General features: G+C 34.5%; 1 protein-coding gene across 1 annotated transcript in view; it reads left to right on the top strand.

Annotated features, from left to right (window-relative positions):
- IBTK (inhibitor of Bruton tyrosine kinase) overlaps nt 1–25,988 on the top strand; it is a 76,577-nt gene extending 50,589 nt beyond the window's left edge. Inside the window, exons 22-29 of the mRNA XM_084889258.1 lie at nt 1,903–2,051; nt 3,620–3,783; nt 5,640–5,732; nt 6,506–6,649; nt 12,416–12,547; nt 23,397–23,453; nt 23,846–23,975; nt 24,746–25,988. Coding sequence (XP_084745384.1) covers nt 1,903–2,051; nt 3,620–3,783; nt 5,640–5,732; nt 6,506–6,649; nt 12,416–12,547; nt 23,397–23,453; nt 23,846–23,975; nt 24,746–24,877 — 1,001 coding nt within the window. The 3' untranslated portion in view covers nt 24,878–25,988. The remainder of the gene's footprint in view (nt 1–1,902; nt 2,052–3,619; nt 3,784–5,639; nt 5,733–6,505; nt 6,650–12,415; nt 12,548–23,396; nt 23,454–23,845; nt 23,976–24,745) is intronic.
- Nucleotides 25,989–26,286: the final 298 nt, after the last annotated feature.

Genomic DNA, 26,286 nt, shown 5'->3' with positions numbered 1-26,286 from the left:
GGATTTAATCTTTCATGTCTCTGTTCTTTACCTAATTCATTTAACATGTACTAAATACTATTATATGCTATTTGCTGGGGCTGCTGAAATAGAAAATTAAAAAACAACAACAAAACTGTCTTCGGGTTAGGGTGGTTATAGAAAGTGATAGTACTGTGATAAGTTCTCTGACGTTTGCTGTGGGACACAGAAACTAGTCTGAGAAGATAGGAAGGATCTCTTAGAGGAAAGTGATACTTGAGCTGGATCTTGAAGAATGAAGTTAGTTAAGAAAAGGAGGCGGATGGACCTACTAAGTGAAGGGGGTAATATCTTTCCAAGCCTAGAGGCAATAGAAAGAACTGCACATTTCTTGTGCATATAGTTCAGCATGGCCTAGCCAAATAGGTTGTGTGCAGATAGAAGATGGGTTGGAGAGGGTCATATTTTGGAGGGTATTGCATATTTTATGCCAAATTAAGGTATTTGGATTTTATTCTGAAGACTGGTTAGCTGTGGATGGATTTTTAAGGCAGATTGAAAGGTTAAATTTAATTGGAGGCCAAAAACACCTGTTCTAGAAAAAAAATTGAGTATGAGGCAAATTTTATCAAAGACAGTTGTGCAAAAGCTTAACATTTATTTGCTTTGATCTTAAAGTTAGACAAAAGGCATTCTGTGAAAAATATTGTTTACCCCAAACAATTGTTGGTTACTTCAATCATTCTCTTGATTTATTAGATTTATTTCTGATTGACTTTTAGAAACATTTCAGTATTAAATAATGCTCTTTTAGATAAAAATTTTCCTCCCTGAAAAGTATTTAAAATATTGTAGTAAAAAAACAAAACCTTGAATGTTATTTCGGAACTTTATTTTAGCAGTGATTACCATAAAAAAGGCATATATATGATCAAAGTGATTTACTTTCAAAAGAATAAAAGAATTATTTAAATATATGAGTTGTTATCCTTCATTTGCTTTTAAATCGTATAACTTGAAGTTACAGCCCATATAATGTGTTTATTTTGGATATTTTGCTACTTCATTTAGATAGTACTAAATTTGAAATACGAACTGAAGCAAAATTTACTTTTTATTGTTATTGCTATGATGCTGACCAGCTAATGATTCTGGATGTCAGGTATTTAGCCTGCTTAAGAGAAGAAATGGTATATAGATTTCATAACAGCTCTTCCTTTAGGTAATAAGCTAACTAAAAATAGCTCGTAATCCACAGATTTCTTTCTTTTTAAAGCAGAAGAAAACCCTCAAACAGACCATAGTTGGCTTCAGGGCTACTGGGAGGTATAAAGGCTTCGCTGCTCCCCCCATACAGAATGGGGCTGATTCTTCTCTGTGAGGGTGCAAATACCTCTATACAAGAGATAGTTGTGAAAGGAAAAGGGCAAGGGACTGAAGTTTATTAATTTTGTCTATTTTTATTTGGAAAAATAAAGTTCTGAATTGCTTTCATTCTTTCTGTTAATCCTCACTTGAGGATATTGATTCTTAGGGTGAAAGGGAGGGAGAGAAACATCCATGTGAAAGAGACACATTGATTGGTTGCTTTCAGCAAATGCCCTGACTTAGGGTAGGGATCTAGTCTGCAACTGAGGTACGTGCCCTTGATTGGAACCGAACTCAGGACCCTTCAGTCTGCAAGCCAATGCTGTCCACTGAACCAAACCAGCCAGGAACCTGCATTGCTTCTTAAAGCAGATCCCAGAGAACTGTCTTCCTTGGGATTATTGCATAATTGGTATATAATTAGAACTATTGTTTAAAATGTAGATGCTTGAATTATTAAGATTTTGGTAGAGATGGCTATAATTTAAATGTTGGTCTGGATAAGTGGAAGTTTTTGGCTTTATTTGGTTTATTGGATGTAATACATATATATTTTTTAAATTTACCTTTTAGGATTATTAAAGTCTGGTAAGACCAATTCTGTGGAATCTCTTCCAGAACTGTTGACATCAGACTCTGAAGGAAGCTATGCAGGAGTGGGTAGTCCTAGAGATTTACAGTCCCCTGATTTCACAACAGCATTTCATTCAGATAAAATTGAGGTTTGTTTTTACTTGTCTATTAATATAACTTCAAAATTTAGGTTTATAGACAGTTTATATTTTATTATATAAATCAACCAGGACAGTGTTTTGAAGTAAAAATAACAAAAACCTAATTAATGACAATATATGCCATTAGTTTTCTCAAATTTGCATAATGTTTCTAGATTTAAAGATTTTAATGGCTGTTTCGAGCACTTTATGAAAATATAGGAACACTGTACATATAGCTAAGTTATTTGGAAATTCTTTTGTGTAATGTCAGTTACCACCTAAAAATTGTCAAAGAAAAATGATTTGAATGTAAGCTTATATTTAAATTCTGCAGTTTCTTCCACATGGTGTTAACTGAAGCAATACTTTCTGGAATGGAGTTCTCATAATCTAGCACACTTTACATTAAACAGCAGTAGTTCATTTTCTTCACCTGAACACAAAATTATAATAGCATTTTATTTTATTTTTATTGACTTAAAAGAGGAAGGTGAGAGATAGAAACCTCAATGATGAGAGAGAATCATTGATCGGCTGCTTCCTGCATGCCCCACTGTGGAGATCAAGCCTGCAACCTGGGCACATGCCCTGACTGGGAATTGAACTATGACCTTCTGGGTCATATAGGTCAGTGCTCAACCACTGAGCCACGCCAGCCAGGCTAATATTCTATTTTAATCCTCACCTGAGAATATGTTCTTTTATTGATTTTTAGAGAGAGAGAGAGAAACATCCCATACACTCTCCTACTGGGGACCAAATTGCAACCTATAGATGTGCATTGACCAGAAATTGAATCTCACCCTTTTAATGATTGGGAAGATGTTCCAATTAACAGAGCCACCTGACCAGGGCCATGGACTTTTATTTTTAAGTTACTGCTTCATATCTTATTTGAACAATTTTATTAACATTTTTGCTTAATTCTCATGTAAATAGGGACTTGTTATATAAACTTGTTTTCCTAAAAGTTATTCCCAATGCTCACAATTATTGGGTTATAGTTATTGATTTGTTTTAAGAATTGGTTAAGAGGCATTAAACTGTGGAAGAACTGAATTGAAAATGCTAGATGATTATTGTCATACTAGAGGCCTGGTGCACAAAATTCATACAGTGGGGTGGTGGGAGGAGAGGACCCTCAGCCCAGTCTATGCCCTCTTGCAGTCCAGGAGCCCTTGGGGGATGTCTGTCTGCTGGCTTAGGGGGCCTAAGCCGACAGGTGGGACCCCCTCTCTCCTTACCTCCTGCTTGCTTGCTGCTCCTCAGTGCTGTAGAGGAGGCAGGAGAGGCTCCTGCCATCGCCGCTGAGCTCACAGCCATGAGCCCTGCTTCTGGCTGAGTAGCGCACTGACCCCCAGGGGGTAGTTCCTGCTTGAGTGTCTGCCCCTGGTGGTCATTGGGCATCATAGCGACTGGTCATTCTGATCGTTCCACCTTAATGGTCACTTATGCTTTTATTAATATAGATGATTTTACTCTTTAAGATAATTTATTTAAGTGCCAACAGTACTAGCTGCTCTGCTAGGAGCTTGCTTTTTTTATTCACTTTTTAAATGTTTCTTTACTCCCAGGGGAAAAAGAAACCATATGTTAATGGTACACCTCCTACATATTTCAGAGAAGATTTAAAACCATGGGAAAAATCACCAGTACTTAAAATATCTGCTCCACAGCCCATTCCGAGTAACAGAATTGATAGTTCAAGCTCTTCTAGTTGGGCTGCTGGCTCTTTCAGGTAGGATAATTCATTTTTAGTCAAATAAATATTTTTAATAAAGCATATTTAAAAATATGAATGCAGTCAAACCTCATTTCTACACCAAGTTGTTCACAGAAAAAATGTTTTAGTTTGCTAAGGACAATCCATTCATGCTGATACTTCAGCATGACAAAACCACCTCTGTGGCTACAATCTAAAGATTAGCACAATTTTAAAACAAAGAGCTCCTCAAAAATGCCAATGTTGCTAAGGGTGTGAAAGTGCTCATAAAACAACAATCACGGAAATTAAAGAGGTAGAAGGAAGACCTGTTGATTTAAATAAATTAAAAGCAGGTAGCTGGTGACTGGAGGCAATGGTATGTGAAAAAGCAACCACAAACTGACTTCATGAAAGACATTAAAGAATGCTGAAAGTGATTTCTTTTAAGGCAAGTACATGAGACATGTACTGTATAAAAGAAAGATTAAGATGGGATCATTTGTGGGTCTAGAATTGATTAATTTAGTTTACATTATGGGTCTAGAATTGATTAATTTAGTTTACATTATTTCTAATGGGGAAAAATGATTGTTTTCAAACAAATTGCTTCTCGAACACCCTTCTGGAACAAATTTAATTTGAGAACCAAGGTTTCACTGGATAGATTTCTATCATAATACACAGAAAATTACCTTAATGCATACAAATAACCAGATAAAATAGGCTCCTTTTTCCAGACAGTTTAATTACTTTTGTATTGTCATCAGTGAGTATTAGTAAATACTATCACACACATAATAGTGACTTGATATCTTTTTATGGGGTGAGGGTATGGGAGAGAATAGTATATTAGTTAAAAATCCCACTCTGAAAGACCATTTTGTCATTTGTAGGCCTACATTTTTATTTTATTTTATTTTGTGTTCATTAAGGGTTATTTAAGATCTCACAAACTGTATTGTTAATTTTTAGAGGCTATTCACTTAATGTTATACTGTGCTTTTAATTTAACCTATATTTTATTCATATTTTTTAAATTTAGAAAAGTTAATTTTTAAAACTGAAGTAGATATTAAAATACAGTATTCTTTTTCAGCATTTATTGAACTGTGCTTCATTTTATATACCTACTGTTGTTTATAATATTCTTAAACTGTCAATTAACTTACCAGGGTGATATCTGTAATTATTGTACTTTGAAATATACTGTGTTTTACACAGTTGGAACATGGATTATTATATCCCAAGTGTATGTTACTTCTTGATCTAAGGATAGTTTAGAAGTTAGTCTCAAATGTTTTTGCCTAAGTAAATATTTGTAAGAACACATAGAAGTATCTTCTAATCACTGTTAGACTACCTTTTATTAAACATTTTTTAAAATATGTTTTTATTGATTTCAGAGGAAGGGAGAAGAGGAAAGAGAAACATTAATAGGCTGCCTCCTGTATTCTCCCTATTGGGGATCAAGCCTACAACATGGGCATGCGCCCTGACAAGGTGCTCCTGGATCATGGGTTTATGCTCAACCACTGAAGCACACTGGCTAGGCTAGATTATTTTTAAAACATGTTTTATGAATAGCATGGCGTAAAGTCAGAAAAATATGTAGAATTTTTTTTTCTCATGGTGTCAGATAAGTTATGAATCTTTAAGAGTTTTGTTATATTACTTACCATTATGACTTTGGATGCATTTAAATATTTATGTATGTATAAAATTAGCTTTCATTCAAAATATCTTTTTTGAAATTGTCCATAGCTGATGAAGCCAATCTAAATTATCCTCTCATTATAAACCTTATATATAATTTATAGTTTTGGTGAAGTTTGGAGGTAGGACTTTATGTAAAAATGAATGCATTGTAAAGTGACTTTTATGTCTTTTAGTCCTGTCAGCCCTCCTATTGTGGATCTCAGAACCATCATGCAAATTGAAGAAAATAGACAAAAATGTGGAGCTACGCCAAAGACAAATTTGGGGTTTGTTTAAAATAATCATTTAAAAAAAAAAAAAAGGAAAGACCATGTTGTGTTATAGTTATGCACTAAAGAATTGGAAAGACCTACAGGACTTTTCCTATTATTTTTTTTCATTTTATGTTAAAGTTCATTGTTAGCTCTCTCCTAGTTAGCTTAGCCTCCAATACATATTTAAAAAAACAAAAAACATATTTTATTGATTTTTTTTACAGAGAGAAAAGGAGAGGGATAGAGAGCTAGAAACATTGATGAGAAACATTGACCAGTTGCCTTCTGCACACCCCTACTGTGGATGTGCCTGCAACTAAGGTACATGCCCTTGACCGGAATCGAATGCAGGCCGACGCTCTATCCACTGAGCCAAACCAGTTTTGGCACCAATATATCTTTCTTAAATGTGTGCTAAAGATTTAATTGGGTTAATAGTCCAACTCTTGTGAAATACAGTATTACATGCCAGAAACTTGCCCTTAAAATGATCATTGTGGACTAGTTTTGATGCAATTGTTATATATTAGTAAGTGGAAAGCTCATGTGTAGGTATTACTTGATTATTGATAGTATAAACTGAAATTGTCACTGTTGATTCAGTAGTAGTAAAACCACTTCAGATAATGAAAAGCAACATAATTACCTATAACCTTCTTTAAGCAGAAATTAATGTTAATTGATTTAATTTAATTTGTAGCAAAATTATTTGTAGCAAAATTATTTCTTACAGAATTGAACTTTCGCAGAGGTAGTGAAACTAATTAATTTAACTTAATTTCTAGCAAAGTGATTTCTTCTGGAGTCAAACTTTCTCAGAAACAACGAAAAATGATTGCAATGACTACCAAAGAAAATAATTCAGGAGTGAATAGCATGGAAACAGCTTTAACTGCTCCTTCAAAAACCTCAAAACCAGCACATGCGTGGTATGGTCTAATTTTTAATAAGCATAGATCTGTGCATTATTAGCTTTTAAAGTAGTTCTTAGTTCTTGGCTTCTATGTCTTATTTCCCCATCTTTTAAAATATTTCATTTTCCTCTTTATTTCCCAAGGAACTGTTTTAACTAAAAACAAAGACAAGTTTTGTTTTGTTTTGACAGTACATCATGGTGTTTAAAAGTTTTTTTGTATTTTAACTAATGTTTATTGCGAAAGCATTCTGTTTTTCATTTTTTATAAGAAATAATATACAGGGGTGGGTAAAAGGTTTACAGTTGTGAGTATGCAAAACAGAGTTTATTCTTGTATTTTTAAATTACTTGAGCACTTTTATGAGATTGTACCTAAGTGCATTGTGTCTTTCTTTTGAATTAATAAAAGTATTTTAATAATCAGAACCTACATGTCTTTTTCTATAAATCTACATCTGTAAATCTACATTTGCCAACACCTGTATATTGTAAATCTACATTTGCCAACACCTGTATATTATAGAAAAATTTTATTAGAACTTTTTTTCCACTTTAATTTCTTTGTCCTTCTGTGTGCATCATAAATATTTTTACATTATTATATAATTAAAACTTGTCATTGTTTCTAAGCAGGAGCATTTACACAACATTGAATTAAGTTTTCTCCATTAGAATTTACCCAAAATGGCAGCATTCGTAGGAATAATCTTCCAAAAGCTTATATAGCAATTTTGAGAGTATACTTTCTGCTCCCCTCTTTTCTTTGTAACTAATTAGAATTGATTACCCATACTTTTCATGATTGGCAATGTGAAGGGCAAGAAGGAATTCAGAACACTATTTCTCACAAGCATTAAAAAGGATCTTGGAGGCTACCTTTGTTTTGGGGGAATATTCCTTCACTTCCTCTAAAGCCATATTTTTTTTTTTGTGAGAGGAAATATTTTTCCCAATTAAAATGTAAATTATTTTGAGGGAGACAACTCTTTATTTTGAATGCCACCAATGGGCCTAATTTGGTGTCTTATAGCCACTAGTATTATAGATCTAAAGCATGATCACAGAGAAAGAAAGCCCAAGTAAAAAAGAGTATGTAAAACTTTAGAGAATGGTTTAATTCTCTCAAATGATAACATATTTAGTATCTAGAGAATTCTTTGCTTGTCTTTTTCATACTCTTGATTAAGGAAAATACACGTTTTAACTGCTACCCCATTAAACCCTGCAGAGGCAGTGACCAAATCAGTCTTATACATTGCCTTACCACCAAAAACAAGAACAGTGCCTTGCATGTAGAAGGTGCACAGCATATACAACCAAGGGAAATTTCCAGGATGACAGTTAAGGGAAGTGTCAAGATAACAAATATTCAGTAGGCCTCTATCACTAGTGATTTTTAATCACATTTTCCTTCTACCGGGATAAAGAAGGGGCAATCTTCTGAGCAGGGAGAATAGGGAAAATATCTGATATTCCCTACTACTCCACAAGTAAACTGAACTGTTCATGTTTACGTCCTCATGCTTACTTTAGGATTTTATACATGAGACCAATGTGTGAGCCTTTTCAAGGTTTTGGGTTTTTATATCGTATCACCACTTGATGGCAATTAGGGTTTCTTTATTTCTACTACATTAGTGATCCTCTAGCTCTTTTCCATCCTCCAAAACTAGTTTTAGTTTACTATTGTCTTATTGCTTTATTCTTTTTGCCTTTCTGATGACATGCCTGTTAACTGTATATGTGATTTCAAGGAAAAGGATTAAGGTAGTAATTTATTTGAAACTTCAGAGTTTGATTTTCAAATTTAGGAAGAAAATTTCCCCAGTAATTATTAGCAACATGAGGTCAGATTCCCATGTTGAAGAGACTAAGTTTCAAAAGAAATTTATAATGGCATATTAAAGAAAATTCTAAAAATTGGAAGAAAGATGCCAAAAATTTTGGCCCAATATAAACAGTTTATTTTTCCTTGAAAATTAATTTGGTGGCTCTCAGTAAAGTAATGTTTATTATATGTAAAGTAATGTTTATTATACATTTAAATACAAACGAATAATGGTTTTTAGGGTATCAAGAAATTTCATCTAACTAATAATTTAGTTCTGACTTATCATCTAACTGAAAAATTATAATTTAGTTCTGACTTATCAAAGTGAGAAGTATCTGAATTGCCATAAAATTTATGCCCTTTTCATGATTTCTTGCAACCACAGTTTTGGTATCTGAAGGATCTTTAAAGTTCATTTCTCATAAATTCTTTTGAAATTATGTATTGCTTTTATTTATACTCTTTAATAGTGGGCTGAGGTAATTTAATAATATGTAAGATATATGTCAATATATATGTATAAACAATATATATAAATTCATTTACAAACAATATATATAAATCTATTTACATATAATTTATTGTTGGCTATGAAAATTTTATCCTAAGTTAATGGCACAGATGAGAAAATATTTGTTAGAAATTTTAAGAACATATTTATATAAAATGATTGATTGGTATTCCTGCAGTTTGATTTATATTTAGTATAAATGTAAATAATTAACATTAAGTCATCCCTCACTAACCCCCTTGCCGGCCTGGTCACCTCACATAGCCTGCTTGTTCAGTCTTTGGTCATCCCTTACCCCCCTGCCAGCTTGGACATAGGCAGCCATCTTGACAGGGCGTGAGGGTTAATTTGCATTACCTCTTTATTATATAGGATTAAGGTTAATGCACAATTCATTAGCAAATCACAAGTTAGCCTAATTTTAGGGCTGCTTTAACTGAGAAACAAATCTTGATTAAATTTTTGTGTGGATAAAAATATCTACAAATGCTTCTCCAAATGCTTCTCTGTGAATTTCCTCTAGTTGCTATTATGGAAAATGGCCAGAGCCTATGAGTTAGAAAAGTGAAATCATAGGAAATCAGACACTTTCAAAGTATGGCATGATCAGTGGAGAGAATAATAGAACTCATTTGAAGAAATCTGTGTAAGACATTTGATAGATAACTACAGTGCATAATTAGTGAATTTGTAACTTTGTTTTTTTGTAAATACTGTTACCTATATTTACTCTTAAGGAGATGTTATAACTGAAAGAAAGAAAAAAAAAGAAGCTTTTAGGGTACAGATTACCACATCTAGAAGTCCCTGAATTACCATTATGGTGAATCTGACAACTTGTGTTTTTTATACACATCATTGTGAAGTTTTTGTGTTTAGAGATGTGAATTGCTTATATAGGAGACATTCAGATTTTCTAACAAGAGTTTGCCAGCATATTCCCAAATGACTAATGATACAATACTTTACACCATAGTTACCCTGTTTACTAGTAGAAATACCTGTGTGCTTTTGGGAGGAGAAAGGACCTGGGAAGGAAATGGGGAGTGTTCTTTTGTGTGTGTGTATATACACTTAAATGTTCTGTGTATATATGTATTTTGGGGACATTTTAAAGTCACAAGTAAATTCTTTTTGAAGTACTTTTAGTAGGCCATGTTGCTGATACATATCCATAAAGAAAATTTCTGTCATAATGAGCTAAGATTTTACTTAGGGTAAATGACTTAAATGTGGATACAGCAGTAGAGTATAGTGATTGGCTGGGGTTCTGGAGTGAGCCTTGCCTGGATTTAATTGGTAGAGCTATATTACTTGGTAGCACTGTGAACTTAGATCAGTTATTTAACCTTTCTCTGTCTTGTTTATAAACAGAGCTAAAAATAGTTTCTATTTCACAGGAGGTAATATATGGAACACATTTAACACAGCATCATCAACATTACATAAACAAATAGTAACTTAATTTGTAATACGTTCACATGATTAACTGATTTCCTTAACGTATTAAATTTTTAATGACTTTTTTTAAAAAGAAAAATCTTATGTGAAGTAGTTTATGTTCATTTAATGTTTATTGAGTAAATAGAAATTTGGTAAAAAAAAATTTTAGCTAATTTTGTTATGAATGGATGCTTACTTTGTATGTTAATAAAACAAAGTATGAATCATCATTTTCCTCCCATCTTTGGCACTTAATAAGGAATGTTGTCTTGATTTCTTATTGAAGGGATGACTAAGTATGAGTTTTGGGGTTATTAAGAATTGTGTTTTGCTCCCAGTTCTGCCTTATCTCTGGTGATTTTACGATCGTCTGGTGATTTTACGATCGTTGAAATCACTGAACTTTGGTTGTACTTTATTGTGATGATGAAAAAATACTTTTCTGTTAGGATTGTTATTGTAAGGATTGAATGAGATGATGCATGTAAAAGTCTTTTGCAAATATGGTTTGGTCAGAGGTAGGTGTACAAATAAGTTATTCAAACACGAACAGAAATTTAGAAGGCCTTGATTTTGTAAGATGCCCCAGATACAGAGTAGGTTTATACTTGTGAGTACTTGAAAGTTTATTCTTGTATTATTTTTCATACGAATAACGGTAAACCTACTTGTTGCCCTACCCTGTAGTTTATGAACTTAATCTGGATGTGGATTTTATGGTATCCTAAAAGTATGAATTTAACTTTTTTGGGAATTATCCGGTTAGCATTTTGTTCACTTATTAACCTGGTCTTTTTATTTTCTGAATAAATAAGAGCGGGGAAAAATTAAAATTAGAAAGTCACAATTATGAACAATAATAATGTAAATAACATTCTAGTCTAATGTTATAGGTTCTGAAAATGACGTTAAGAATACAATGTAGTTCTAGTGTACAAAATAACAACTAAAAAAAGACAAAATAATAACTAAAGTGTCTTTTTGAATTAATTTTTCCAAGTCAGATTTTAGGAAGGAGATACTAAGCCTATAAACTGATTATATTTATTCATGTCAGAACTTCTGTGTTTTTATTCTTTTTCTCTTAAAAATAAGCTAGTTTTGTTAAATGTGAAAATTATGGATAGCAGATTTACATAGCATTTCTGAATCAGGTTCTGTTTAAAATACATAAATTAATAGTTGATCCTAAGAACTGTTATGATGGTATTAGTATAACTATCTTATTGATGAGGAAACTGAAGCATAGAGGTTAAATAACCTCCCAAGGTCTAAGCTAGTGTATGACAGAGCCAAGATTTGAACTCAGTTTAGCAACAGAGCCTGTGTGCCTAATCCTGACTGCCACCCTGTAAAGGATTGTAAAGTAAAACACTGATAGGTAGATAAAAAGTAAGTATGAAATCTTTGGAAGCTAAAGTAATCTGTATAGGTAATTTTTAATGTTTTGCCTGTTTTGTTTTTTTAATTATTATTTAACTAATACTCAAAGTAAACTATTACACCTATGTTGGGTGTAATTTATTTTATAGATCAACTTACATTTTATTTCCTCTATTCTATCCATGTAAAATTAGGTTTAAATTTTAAATGACTTTTTATTCAAACATATATACACTTAGTAGTGTATAGGTTGATGAGGTTTCAAACTGAATAATCTTGTGCAACTAGCAATCAGAACAAGAAGTAAAATTATCAGCATTATTTAGCAGAAGTAATGTTTCCTCTGCTGAGCTAAATTTATTTAATTTAGTGAGCATAGTTTTTGTTGTTACCTGAGATATAGTTGTAATAGCTATTAATATCACTGTTATTCATTCTTATCACATAATTTTGATTAGTTCACCATAGTTAATAGCAAAAAATTCCAACTTTGCATTAAAAACTTTAATGTATACACAACTATAAAATTTTTGGCCTATGTACTCACCTTTAAGCAATGAGCTTTTTTAAAAAATGAATATTTTAACATAACGTCTTGTTGTCTTTTATAGGGGATCTTCTTTACATTCATTCCGGGATTTTATAGAAGAAAAAAAATCCATAACTGGGCATAGTGCAGGAGATCATGTAAAAAAAGTTTGTTTTAAAGGAACTGAAAATCCCCAGGCTCCAAAAGTTGCAAGGTAATAAAATAAACTTACATTTTCTACCTTAAAATCTTCTGTAGTGGTTTTATGTTCTGAAATAATCTTTAAATATTTATGAGGCATATTTTTATACATAACATGTCTACTTTATTGTAAATTTATATAATTGGTTAATAATAAACTGTATATTCGTAAATTTATATAATTGGTTAATAATAAACTGTATATTCCTAAAGTACTATATAATTGTAAGTTTTGGCATGTAAATATACCATTAAACAATTCTCACCAACCACATTGAATATAACTCATTCTCAGAAATTTTTTTCATTCCTCTTAGTAATTCCTTTCTCCCTCCCATGCAATTGCTAACCTCTTCTGTCAATACAGACTAGCTTGTATATTCTGGAATTTTGTGTCGATGGATTCATTCAGTATGTATGTTTTTAAACTAGCTTGTATATTCTGGAGTTTTGTGTTGATGGATTCATTCAGTATGTATGTTTTTTAAAAGTTTTTTACTCAGCATATATATTGAGATTCATTATACTTTATTTCTGAGAAGTATTTCATTTTATGGATAGAAAACAATCTGAGTCTATTGATGAACATTTGGGTGTTTCCAGGTTTTTTTGTCTAGCTATTTTTGATCCTGTTTTTTTAAAGTCCTGTATGCTTTTAAAAGTTGTTTCAAATTTTAAATGCATACATGTAATCTCTTAAATGTTTGTGTAACTACATTTAAGTGCCACTTGTACACATACAGATATTTTGTATCTGTTACATACATAATTATAAATGTTTTAAAATAGATCTGTCCTCAGAAAATTACAATATAAGACATTGAAGAAAGGAATCAATCAAGATTAGTAATAAATGGAAGCATATACTGCACTCATGGATAGGAAAAATATAATTAAAATGTTCATAAATCCCCAAGCAGTCTATACAATCAACACAATTCCTATCAAAATACCAATTGTGTATTTTACAGAACAGGAACAAATAATTCAAAAATTTGTATGGAAACACAAAAGACCCCAAGAGAAATCTGAAAAGAAGAAAAAAGTGGGAGATATTACACTATCTGATATCAAACTGTACAATACTACAAGTATGGTGCTAGTATAAAAATAGACACATAGATCAGTGGAACTGAATAGAGAACCCAGAAACAAACCCAGGCCTATACAGTCAGTTAATCTACAATGAAGGAAGCAAGAACATACAATGGAGTGAAAGACAGTCTATTCAGTAAATGGTGTTGGGAATATTGGAAACATACATGCATAAAAGTGAAACTAAGATATCTTCTTACACTCTATCCTATATCCGTTTGGAACTACCGGTCACTATGATGTGCACTGATCACCAGGGGGCAGATGCTCAACTCAGGAGCCGCAAGTACACTCCCATAGCAGGAGCACTGCTCAGCCAGAAGCTGGGCTCATGGCTGGTGAGCGCAGCAGCAGTGGGAGCCTCTCCTGCCTCTGTGGCCGTGCTAAGGACGTCTGGCTGATGGCTTAGGCCCACTTCACGTGGGGAGCGGGCCTAAGCCATCAGTCAGATGGACCCCGAGGGCTCCAGGACTGCGAGAGGGCACAGGTTGGGCTGAGGGACACCCCCTCCCCCCGGGTGCATGAATTTTGGGCACTGGGCCCCTAGTACAAGAATAAATTCAAAATGGATTAAAGACTTAAATGTAAAATCTGAAACCATAAAACTCCTATAAGAAATTATAGGCAGTAATATCCCTGACATTTCTCTTAGCAACATTTTTTTCTGACATAACTTCTTGGGCAAGGGAAACAAGATATAAACAAATGGGACTACATCAAACTAAAAGGTTTTGCACAGCAAGGGAAACCAACAAAATGAAAAGGCAACATATTGGGTGGGAGAAGATATTTTCTAATGATATATCTGATAAGGTAAAATGTATAAAGCACTCAGATAACACCAGAAAAACAACCCAGTTATAAGTGGGCAGAAGACCTGAGTAGACATTTCTCCAAAGAAAACAGAGATAGCCAATAGACATAAAAGGATGCTCAATATCACTAATCATCAGAAAAATGCAAATCAGAACCACACCTGTCAGAATAGCCATCATCAGTAAATCAACAAATGTTGGCAAGAATGTGGAGAAAAAGTACACTGTTGATGGGAATGCAGATTGGTCCAGCTACTATTAAAAACAGTGTGGAGGTTTCTCAAAAGATAAGTGGAATTGCCTTATGACCCATCAATTTCACTTCTGGGAATATATCCAAGAAATACTAATTTGAAAGGATATATGCAACCCTATGTTCATTTCAATGTTATTTATAATAGCCAAACTATAGAAGCAATCCAAGTGCCATCAATAGATAAGTGGATAAAAAAGCTATGGTAAATATAAACAGTGGAATGCTACATGGCCATAAAAAAGAGTGAAATCGGACAGAAAAAACAGCAGGTCCTCAGGTTATGTTGGAGATCGTTCCTACGGCACAACATAACCTGAGGACTGCCTGTACCATATTTGACTTATATATGGAATCTAAGAACAAAACAGAAATAGACTTAGAGCAGACTGTTGACAGAGGGCAGGGTTGGTGTGCTGCATGAAAAAAGTGAAGGAATTATGAAGTACAAATTGGTATTTATACAATAGTCAGAGATGTATATTACAGTATGGGGAATATAGTTAATGCTATAATAACTAAAGTACATGGTTTTCTAACCACTGTGCTATATATCTGAAATTAATACAAAATAATATTGACTGTAAACTGTAGTTGAAAATTTAAAAAAAGTTATTAAAATATTTCATTAAGTACATCTATTCCAGGCAAATTTTTTTTTAATTAGAAGAATTTTTAAAATTTGGTTATTCTCTGAATATAATATATAGTATTTTTTGTATAAGAAAAACTTAAGAATATCACTGGTTTTGTAAGATGTATAATGATTAACTTCTTTATTTGCCTACAGTGAGACATACAAATCTGCCTCTATTAGTATTCATCTTACCCTCCTTTTTTGTTTTGCAGTAGAAGAGTTATCCTTTCCATCTAAAGCTAATACTTATACCTTAGCTTCTATATTATACTTTAGAATAATTACACTTTACACTTCAGAATCCTTCAATTATGAATTAAGCCTCTCTTTTCCTGTGGATATACAGCCTTTTCCCTTTAAGTAGATCCTTCCCATTTGGTTTTGAATATGCTCATGTGGTCTGAGTAAGGTAATCAGCTCCTCGCTCAACCCCCACACTTTCTTCTGGCACTTGTCCTATCATTACTAATCCCCTACTCCCTTCACAGACAAATTTCTCCAAAGAGCTGTCAGCTCCCACTCACTTCATAATATATTCTGGCTTCCAGTCCCATTGCTAAACAAACAATTCAGGCTAAGTTTATCAGTGACCTCCATATTGCCAACACCATAGACTTTTATGTGACTCATTGTATTTGAAGTTCAATTACAGGTCATTTTCTCATATCACTTTACTAGAGGCCCAGTGGATAGATTTGTACACTGGTGGGGTCCCTCAGCCTGGCCTGCAGACATCCCCAAGGGGTCCCACATTGCAAGAGGGTGCAGGCTGGACCGAGGAACACCACTGGTGCATGATCAGAGTTGGGGAGGGACTGTGGGCCAGCTCCCGGGCATGTCCAGCTCATCTCATCCATTCCCCATTGGCTGACCACCTTGTGTGAGGGCATGAGGGTCAATTGCATATTACCTTTTTATTATATAGATATTTCTCAAATTCATATACTAAACTTTATATCCACTGCTGTCACCCCCATTCAGACTTGCTGTCCTTCACCTGGTCATCTGAGTAAGCCTCCTAACTGGTCCTGCCGTAGCCTTTCTTCCTTTCCTTCAATTTATTGAGCCAGGATGTTCTCTTTAAAATGCAGAGTTGACTGCTCTTAAGATAACAGCTAGAATTCTAATATGCTCGTGCCAACCTCTTTATCTTTTAACATGATCTCTGTATTCTAGTCATCTTGGCCTTTTCTTAGTTTCTCGAATGCCATTTCTCTCTGTTTCTCTCTCTCTCAATACAATTTGATTTATTTCAGAGAGGAAGGGAGAAGGAGAGAATCATTGATGGGCTGCCTCCTACCTGCCCCACGCGGGATCAATCCGGCAACCCCAGCATGTGCTCCGACTGGTAATAGAACCATCACCTCTTGTCTTATAGGTCGATGGATGCTCAACCACTGAGCCATGCAGGCCGGGCATTTCCTTTTTATTTACCTACCTACCCCTTCACTCGTTGACTCTTGACTTTCTTTCAGTCTCTGTTCAGTCATATTCTTTGGAAAAGTCTGACTTCCCTTTTTGGGTTAGGTTCCTGTTATGTATGGCCTCAGTGCACTTCTCACTCATCACACTTTTTCAGTAGGACTCTTTGTTTTATGTTTTCTGCTACACGTATTTAATGTCTATATATTCAACTCTAGTTCAATGACAGCAAGGAAGATTGATCTTTTTGCTTATCGCCAGTACTTAGAATGTTTCCTAGCATTTAGTAGGAGCTCAGTGAGCATTTTTGAATGACAGGAAAAATGAAATAAAATTATACCTCTGCCTCAAGTAACGTTTGTAATATAGCAAGTGATAGTGTATTCCTTAGATGTATGAAGTATTGAGTTCATTTTTAAATATTTTAAATATTGCAACTATACATTAAAATTTCTTATTTTCTTTGGATAAATGTTTTTAAAATATGCTTTGATTGATTTTAGAGAGAAAGAGAGGGTGGAATGTCAAAAATCCATTGGTTGTCTCCTGTATGTACCCCCATCGGGGATTGAACCTGGATTTGTGCTCTGACTTGGAACCGAATCCACAACCTTTTGGTGCACGGGACAACGCTCAACTAACCTAGCCAAATCAGCCAGGGCAGGGATACATATTTTTATAGAAGTCTAAAATTTTAAGGACATGTGATTTCATAGTTGATCACTAGAGTGTGCTATAACATCAGGGCTCTTAATTGTGAATGGTGTTATGTGCTATTGTACTATTTTGGAAATTTTAGTTAAAGGAGTACATGATAATATTATGCCATCCATATGTTGGGTAGAAGTGGAAATTAACGTTTTAAATAGCTAGGTGTTATCATTTGATCACTGAGAAAAAACAGCTTGAGTTTTCAATTTTAATTTCACTCATGAGTTTTTTAAAGGAAATGATACTCATGAGTTTTTTTAAGGAAATGATAAACCATAACAGGTAAAATATTTATTAACTCTCTAAATTATGGGACACCTGATATATAGACAAAATTCTGCTAGCCTCTGGCATATATGTAAAATTATAATACACAGGCCTAGCCTTAAATGTGTTTAAAATGTATTTAGTAAGTCTAAATGTATACACACGGAAGTTAAATGACAGAATAAGAATGGAATTTCTGTACAGTTTAATAATAGTATTAAAGAAGTTATAGAGGAATACTTGACTAAGTGCCAGATGAGTGGTTCAGAGAAGAAAAAAAGTGACTGGGCCACAGTTGTATTATTTTATAAATACTTTTATGTATTAAATCCCAAATATTTGATCATTATCTTTATGACTATATAAGTAATAGAAAAAATATTGTTATATTCCATTGCCAGTTTTTTAACATAATATGGAATTTTTAAAAGAAGAGAGAAGGGACAGTGTAAACAGAGGAAAAAGTGGAAATTAAAGCAAGAAAATGGGAATCCTTATGGTCCTTGAGGGAATTGGTGGGGGGGGGGGAGGGGCAGAGATTAGGGGACTTATCTCAAGAAATTCTACCAATCGCATATTGTTTTAATTGTTAAAAATGTGATTCCCCCGTCTTCCCATCTCATGGCTAGGGAAATCCAAGAATGGCAATGTTATTTCTGGATGTAAAAATGTAGTCAAGAGAGATTTATGCAATTTCTATTCGTTTATTATGTGTTTTTTTTCATTTTAAAATGTTTTCTTTCATTTCCTTTCACTTAAATACCTCCTTGTGTAATTCTGAGCAGAACATGTGATCTTGTGTTTCTAATTAGTAAGAAAAACTACTTATGAGACAAGAATTGTTAAATCAGCTCTAATCTTATTTGTAGTTAAGCTAGTACAAAATTCTTTTTAAAAAGTCAACAGTATGAGCAAAAAGTAATTTGGTTTTCTCTTAACGTCTAAATTCAGCAAGATTAATGATTTTAAGTTTGAACAAATATTTGTAAGATTTGCTGGAAAGTTATGTTGTTTTTCTCTTCAGAAGATTAAATTTTATACAAATTGTTTATTGGAACACTGTGTTGCAAATACTTTAAGCTTAATAATGCTATATTATCTGAAATTTTAGAATTATTTTTATATTTGCTTAATCATATCTCTATTTTTTATTTAACAATTTCACTTCATTCTAAGATGAAATGTTTCCTGGTTGCCACGGCTCAGTGTTTGAGTGTGGACTCATGAACCAGGAAGTCAAGGTTTGATTTCCGGTCAGGGCACATGCTGGGGTTGCAGGCTCAATCCCCAGTGTGGGGCATATAGGAGGCAGCCAATCAATGGATCAGTGCTTCTTTCTCATCATTGATGTTTCCTGTCTCTCTTTCTCTGAAATCAATAAAAAATATGTTTTTTTAAAAAGATGAAATGTTGATAGACAAAGTTGTTTGGATAATTTTATAACTATCCACTGAAAATTTATTAGAAAGAATTCTGGGATTATAATTTCATGAAACAGATTTGAGTTTTAGTCTAACGCTTCTGTGAACTTTCCTGAACCTCAGCTTCATCATATCTATACTAATAAAAGGTTAATGATGCTAATTAGACCAGATAGACCAGATGTCTTCCGAACAAAGCCACAGTGGCAGGGGCAAGGCAGAGGCAGTTAGGGGTAATCAGGCCAGCAGGCAGGCAGGAGAGCAGTTAGAAACCAGTGGTCCCAGATTACAAGGGGCATGTCCCATGGGGATTGGGCCTAAACCGGCAGTCGGATATCCCCTGATGGGTCCTGGATTGAAGAGTGTGCAGGCTGGGCTGAGAGACACACACAATTTCGTGCACTGGGCCTCTACCCTGTTTCCCCGAAAATAAGACAGTGTCTTATATTAACCCTTTGCACTCCGCTGTCCCCTCTCAGGGGACATCGGAATTCTAGCATATCACTCGGATGTCCCCTCTCAGGGGACATTGCAGTTTATTAGTGATTACGGGGAATTGAGTTATTTCAACGCACGTTTCCGCCGCAAAGTAGCGTTGAGTAGCTGGTAGCCAATGTCCAGAATGGTTCGGAGTGCAAAGGGTTAATTTTTTCTCCCAAAGTTGCGCTAGGTCTTATTTTCAGGGGATGTCATATCTTTCCATGCGCTAGGTCTTATTTTCGGAGGATGTCTTATTTTCGGGGAAACACGGTAGTATGAAATAAAAACAGTAATGGCTATCCTGTAGGTTTAGCATAAGACTTACTAAGTATATGACAGGACTTTATAAATTATAAAATGTTTCATAGATAATTGTTATATTTAAGCTCTGATTGCTTAACTTTGATTTTACAAGGCCTACATAAGATACTTTAGTCCTAATATTCAATTCTGTTAGCCAGTGACATACCATTTTCTTAGAGCTTGTAGCTGCTGCTTCTTAACAATTAAATAATAATTGATTCTACATTATTATTTTTTCCATTTCTTTGTAAGTTTCAGAACACTTTAGCTGATCTCTGGACACCAGGATGATTTTTGATCACCATTAAGTTACTATGTTAGGTCTGTTATCTCCAGCTTTAGACTGACTTTTAGATCCTTTCACGGAACTTGAAGGAATTTGCATTTAGTCTCTAAGGTAGTTATCTATTCCATCAGAATGTAGGATTTTGAAATTTATTTTACAGCCATTTTAATCTAGATTTTTATCATCTCATATGTTTATCCCAATAGCTTTCTAGGTCATATTTTTGGCTTTTTTTTCCCCCTCTGGTTTTTATTTCATCCTGGAGACTTTGGATATCATAGGTCAAGTAGCCAGTAGATATCATATCATAGAACATAATTAAAACTAAGAACCCTGTGCCGAAACCGGTTTGGCTCAGCGGTAGAGTGTCGGTCTGCGGACTGAAAGGTCCCGGGTTCGATTCCGGTCAGGGGCATGTACGTTGGTTGCGGGCACATCCCTGGTAGGGGGTGTGCAAGAGGCAGCTGGTCGATGTTTCTCTCTCATCGACGTTTCTAGCTATCTCTCTCCCTTCCTCTCTGTGAAAAATCAATAAAATATATTAAAATAAACAAAAAAAAACTAAGAACCCTGTAACTATACCTATTTGTACTTCATCACCTACATGTGGAAGAAAAAAGTTACCTGTAATCTAAAGGAATAAGGTACTTGAAAACGAAAACACATACCCTTCTGGTTATATATATATATATATATATGTATGTATATATATATATATATATATATATATATATATATATATATATATATATATATATATAACTTCTTTTTTTTTATTTCAGAGGAAGGGAGAAATATCATTCATGAGAGAGAATCATTGATCAGCTGCCTTCTGCATGCCCCATACCAGGGATTGAGCCTGGCTATGTGCCCTGACTGAGAATCCAACCATAACCTAGTTCAGTTCACAGGTCAACGCTCAAACACTGAGCTCACTGGCTAGGCCCTCTGCTTTTATCACTGTCTTAAAATCTTTTGGCTTTCTGCTTCAGTAATTTATTCTGTAGTTACTTTTTCATAAACAGCTATGTTCCAAGTGTTCTGCTAGACATTGAGATACAAAGATGTGAGACACAGTCCTATATCTTGAGAGACTAGTCTAGTAAAACAGAAGTATCCTAATAAGGAGGGAATATGCTAATTGACTGCCCTGCCCTCAAAGATGGCAGCACCCACAGCCACAAGATGGCAGTGCCTAGTCCCTTCGGCTACGGTGAGGCCGCAGGCACGTGGCAAGGCCAGGCGGGCCTGCCTTGGAGTCCTCAAGTCTCCCCAGCCCCCCAGGGCCGGCCCGAGGTGCAGGCAAGCCTCTGGTGGCAGCTGCCCAGCCGCCCAGGGCCTGAGGCTCAGTAACCAGGGCCAGCCGAGGCTTGCGCTGCCAGCATGGCAGCAGCAGAGGTGTGATGGGGACATTGCCTTTCCCTGATTGCCAGGTCACCTCCTGCCCCTGAGGGCTCCTGGGCTGTGAGAGGTGGCAGGCCAGGCTAAGGGACCCTCCCCTCCAGTGCATGAATTTTTCACATGCTGAGCCCCTACTAAACAATAATAATACAGCATATGAGGCTCTATAAGATTAATTTTGTTCTAGGAGCAGAGAGGAGGTGATATTTTAGCCAGTCCTTAAAGAATGAGAAGACATTTGTCGTGGAATGTATTCTAGACTAAGGGGAATACTAGAAATAATGATAGATTTCTGATAACGAAACACACTGTACTCTGAAAAAGGCCTGGATTTGAGTTTGGTCTCTGCCACTTACCCAATCTGTGAAACAGGCAAATTATAAATTATATAATGCTCTGAGTCTTAGTTTCCTCATCAGTATAAGGGAAATAATACATGCTTTCTTCACAGAGTATTGCGAAGATTAAATAAGTATACGAAAATATGCTCAGTAGCTTTGCCCACACATAAAGTCTAAACATTCTAGGTTTCAGTGCATTTTGCATTCTGGCCCCTCTGCCTCATTTTAACTTTATTTCCCTTTTAATATCTTCCATACTCTGTTTATTGAAGAGAACAGCTTACTTTTACTTAAAGCCACCAAAATGTTTTACCTTCCATGTATTTGTATGACCAAAACCTTTATGTCACTCTCCTCCCTCAGTTTTAATGTCATTTCTTCAGTGAAGCAAACAGCATATGTCCTCTTCCCTATTAATTAAACCTGTGAATCCATAGTTCTTTGTACATATTGGTGTAGATATCAGTTATAGTATTCTCGTGTTTAAAATGCATTTAAAAATTTCCCTACCAAAGTTCTTTTGGAGTTTTAATCATCTTAATTTTCAGCACCATAGTGCTGCCACACACCCAGTAGATGTGCTTAAATGAATCAGGAAGTTAATATTTCAGGCCCTGTTTGTTCACTCAGACTTTGTCGTTAAACCTGTCTAGGTCTAAGAAGAGGTATAGGGAAATAATTTCACCCTAGGCTAGTGGTCAGCAAACTGCTGCTCGCGAGCCACATGCGGCTCTTTGGCCCCTTGAGTTTTTAGCAAAGGCCATTTTAGGATTGCCCTAATTAAGTTAATAACAGTGTACCTACCTATATAGTTTAAGTTTAAAAAATTTGGCTCTCAAAAGAAATTTCAATCATTTATTGTTGATATTTGGCTCTGTTGACTAAAGAGTTTGCCAACCACTGCCCTCTGCTAATTGATAAAAATACGAGTTAAATTCCTACTGTATCTCATCAACATTATAAGCTAAACGATGTTTGGAACATGCAAATTTGTCCCTTTTTAGTCAAAATATTAATGTAAAACATTCTTCACAAAGTTGTCTGTATTTCTTAATAATGTATGTTTGATTATAATAATGGCTCCATGAATATAAAAAGAAAAAAAAATAGACCATTTCTTGCAAAATCTTCTCTTATGGTATATTATATACAAGATTTTATAAGTACATATATATAATGGCTCCATGAATATAAAAAGAAAAGAAAATAGACCATTTCTTGCAAAATCTTCTCTTATGGTATATTATATACAAGATTTTATAAGTACATATAGATTTTCTTTTTCTTATAACTTTAAAGGTAAGTCTAACTGCACATGTTAATCTGTCCCTGGCTTGGGATTGGAGTCTCCCTCTGGATTCCTGCTCATAAGTAGTGCTACTGATGTGTAACTAGAAGCTTTAGTCTTCTGCTTGGCTTTTGTTTTGCAGATGCTCTACTCATGGCACCCCAGGACCTGAAGATATACCCCTTCTGGAAAGTCACAAGTAAGGTTAATTGATTAGCTTTGGAACCTCCAAAAATAGGCTATTGCTTAGCACTGAAACAGAATATTAAGATATTGGGAATAGAATGTATTCTCTGAGTACACTGTGCTACACAGTTTGTTACCTTTCTGTTGTTATATTGCTTCTGCCCCATCTCACTTTTTAGAGTTTTCCAAAGTTTTCTCTACAGCACTAATCCAAATAAAATATTAGTTCCTTTTTTCTGTTTCTCGCCTCATCATTCTGTTAACTGAATGCAAAAGTTCCCAGGTCCCTTATGTTGTAGGTCACTGGGGAAAAAAATGTAACACTGTAAAAAAGTATTTCAGAGGAAGTACTGTGTGCAGAACTTCGGGAAGATGAATGAAAGCTCATTATTGTTATTCTTTCAGTCCCTGGTTATCATCTTCACTGACTGCTTCTCCTGTGGCCCCAGTCACTTTCGCATCTATTGTAGAAGAGGAACTGCAGCAGGAAGCAGCACTTATCAGAAGTCGAGAAAAACCCTTGGCTTTGATTCAGGTAAAGAATATGCCTAAATGGGTTTAAATTAGGGGAGTCTACACTACATTTTATCCTTAGATCTTAAGAAATTTTGTTTGTTTGCTTTGTGTAGGTGCATATGTTTGTCAGATTAAAATGCAAATGCAATAGAAAAGTAATCAGATTCAGCAATTTAAGTATTGATGTGTTCAGGATAACTAATTTAGAAAATAAATTGTGATAATGCTAATATTTTTAGCGCTGGTGATTCTTTGAACTGTTTTAAGAGTGACCTGTAGAGAATTTGGCATTATATAGCATATTACACCTGCCTTGGAAGTTCATTAAGAATCATTGAGATTTTGAAGCAACACACACCAATTCTGGCTTACATAGGAAAAGAAAATTTATTTGAGGGATATTAAGATTCCACAAACTTAAGCTGAAAGACCAAAGGGCCAGGCTTGGAAACAAAGACCCACAGTTGCCCTAAAGATCTGAGAAGCAAAAGTTCAAAGACCTGTACAATAATAGAAATTATCTCACAATGAATGGATTTTAACAGCTATTTTCAGTTTCTTTTTCTTCTACTCAAGAATAAAGTTCAAGGAAAGGTGGGTATCTGATTATTCTTGCTGAGGCCTTAAGCCTTCTTGCCAAGGGCATAGTAGGATGTCTAATTTTAATTCCACTGTGTTGTATTCCCAGACAGTGGTAGTTCCACAGAAGGAAAATGGAATGTTAACATCCTCCTCCTCAGTTGGCAATTAAAAGACTAAACAAGTCCTTTTTTTCTTCCCTCCTTTCAGATTGAGGAGCATGCAATACAAGACTTATTGGTTTACTATGAGGCATTTGGCAATCCTGAGGAGTTTGTCGTTGTTGAAAGAACACCGCAGGGACCACTGGCAGTACCTATGTGGAATAAGCATGGATTCTAGTTTGCTGTAGAATTGAGATGCATTTTTCATAAATTGTGATTGTTATATAGGAAAGCTGTGGAATAGAGTTTTCACAAATATGGTAACAAGATCATTCTAGATAGAGTAAGAAAGATCTCATTTCTATACTGCAGTTTAAGCTTATAATATTTGAGTGATTAAAAAGTTACTTAGACTTTTCGATTTCAGTAATTTTCTTTAAAAGTGTGTCAGAGGAAAAACTAGATTAAGTTGAAATAGAATAATTCTGAATAGGTCTGAAAAGGAAAATGTGAGTTTGTGAAGTGTAAAATTTGAGTGATGTATTAAAAATAACTTCCTATTTGAAAATTTGGGACAATTTGGAAGATTTTTGCCAAATAGCTGTTGTCACTTTTTTTGCTATAATATTGACTATCTTAAAGTAGGAGTATTAGCCATTACTTTTTTGCTCCATTAATGGCCAAAATTTTGTGTTTACTATAGTTATTTTCCATTCTTGTGTTATTTTTGTTCATCAAGCTATGAACATTCTAATCTGTTTAAAGTTTGAACCGCTCAAATTGCCATATTATTTCAGCTTGGATAGCATATTCTCCATTTGCAATAAACTGTGCAGTACCATGGGAAGGAAATAGGAACACTACTGAACAGCTTAATCTCAGATAATAGTTCCTCAATAAGATTTGGAGTCATTGCGGTTGTTTCTGCTTGGGAGGGGGAGACCTTATAAAAGCCTAATTGTGAGAGAATCAGTTTTCCAAAGTTAAAATTTTCTGAATCAATGTTTAATTATACATTAAAAGAATTAAATAATTTAGAAGAAGATGGGTTTATAGTTGCCTTTATTATATGAAGACATACGCATTGTTTTCTTTACAGTGTGCTGTTTGTTTTTGAGTGGTTATAATTTTAGAAAATGTTACGTCTGTGCTCCAGTACCTAGACAGATAGGAAAGGCTAATGTTCTAGTTTCTGGGACATGAGTCTAGGGGAACATGCCAGAAATTCACTGCTGTAATTCAGATGATGGAAGAATGACTGAAACTAACTCAATATTTGTTTAGCTCTACCTGAAAGAAGCAAACTTTTAAGCAAATGTGCAATAAAAATTAATCTTAATCACTGCTAATGTGTGTTGGATATGTTGTACTATGTTGGCATCTATTATAGGAGGAATTACTAGTTATTATAGTCAGTATTTGTTTTAAGTGAATGCTGTATCCATTCCTGACTTCAAAAAGGGCAGTTTCCCTAAAATGCACCAGTGAAAATGTTTTGTGTGTTTGAGTAAATTGAGGTGAATGTTTTATTGATGTTGCAGTAAAGAGGCCTTCTGAGTAATTTATTTGAAATTTGATTCTCACATGTACATTGACATCTTTAATACATAACAGTGCTATGGATTTCCATGTGTGTTTCCATGCTGC

The sequence above is a fragment of the Pipistrellus hanaki genome, assembly GCF_964339955.1.
Source record: "Pipistrellus hanaki genome assembly, chromosome: 7".
In the NCBI taxonomy this organism is placed as follows: domain Eukaryota; kingdom Metazoa; phylum Chordata; class Mammalia; order Chiroptera; family Vespertilionidae; genus Pipistrellus; species Pipistrellus hanaki.
Note: the sequence above shows the minus strand (reverse complement) of the source record. Positions and strands in the feature narration are given on the sequence as shown.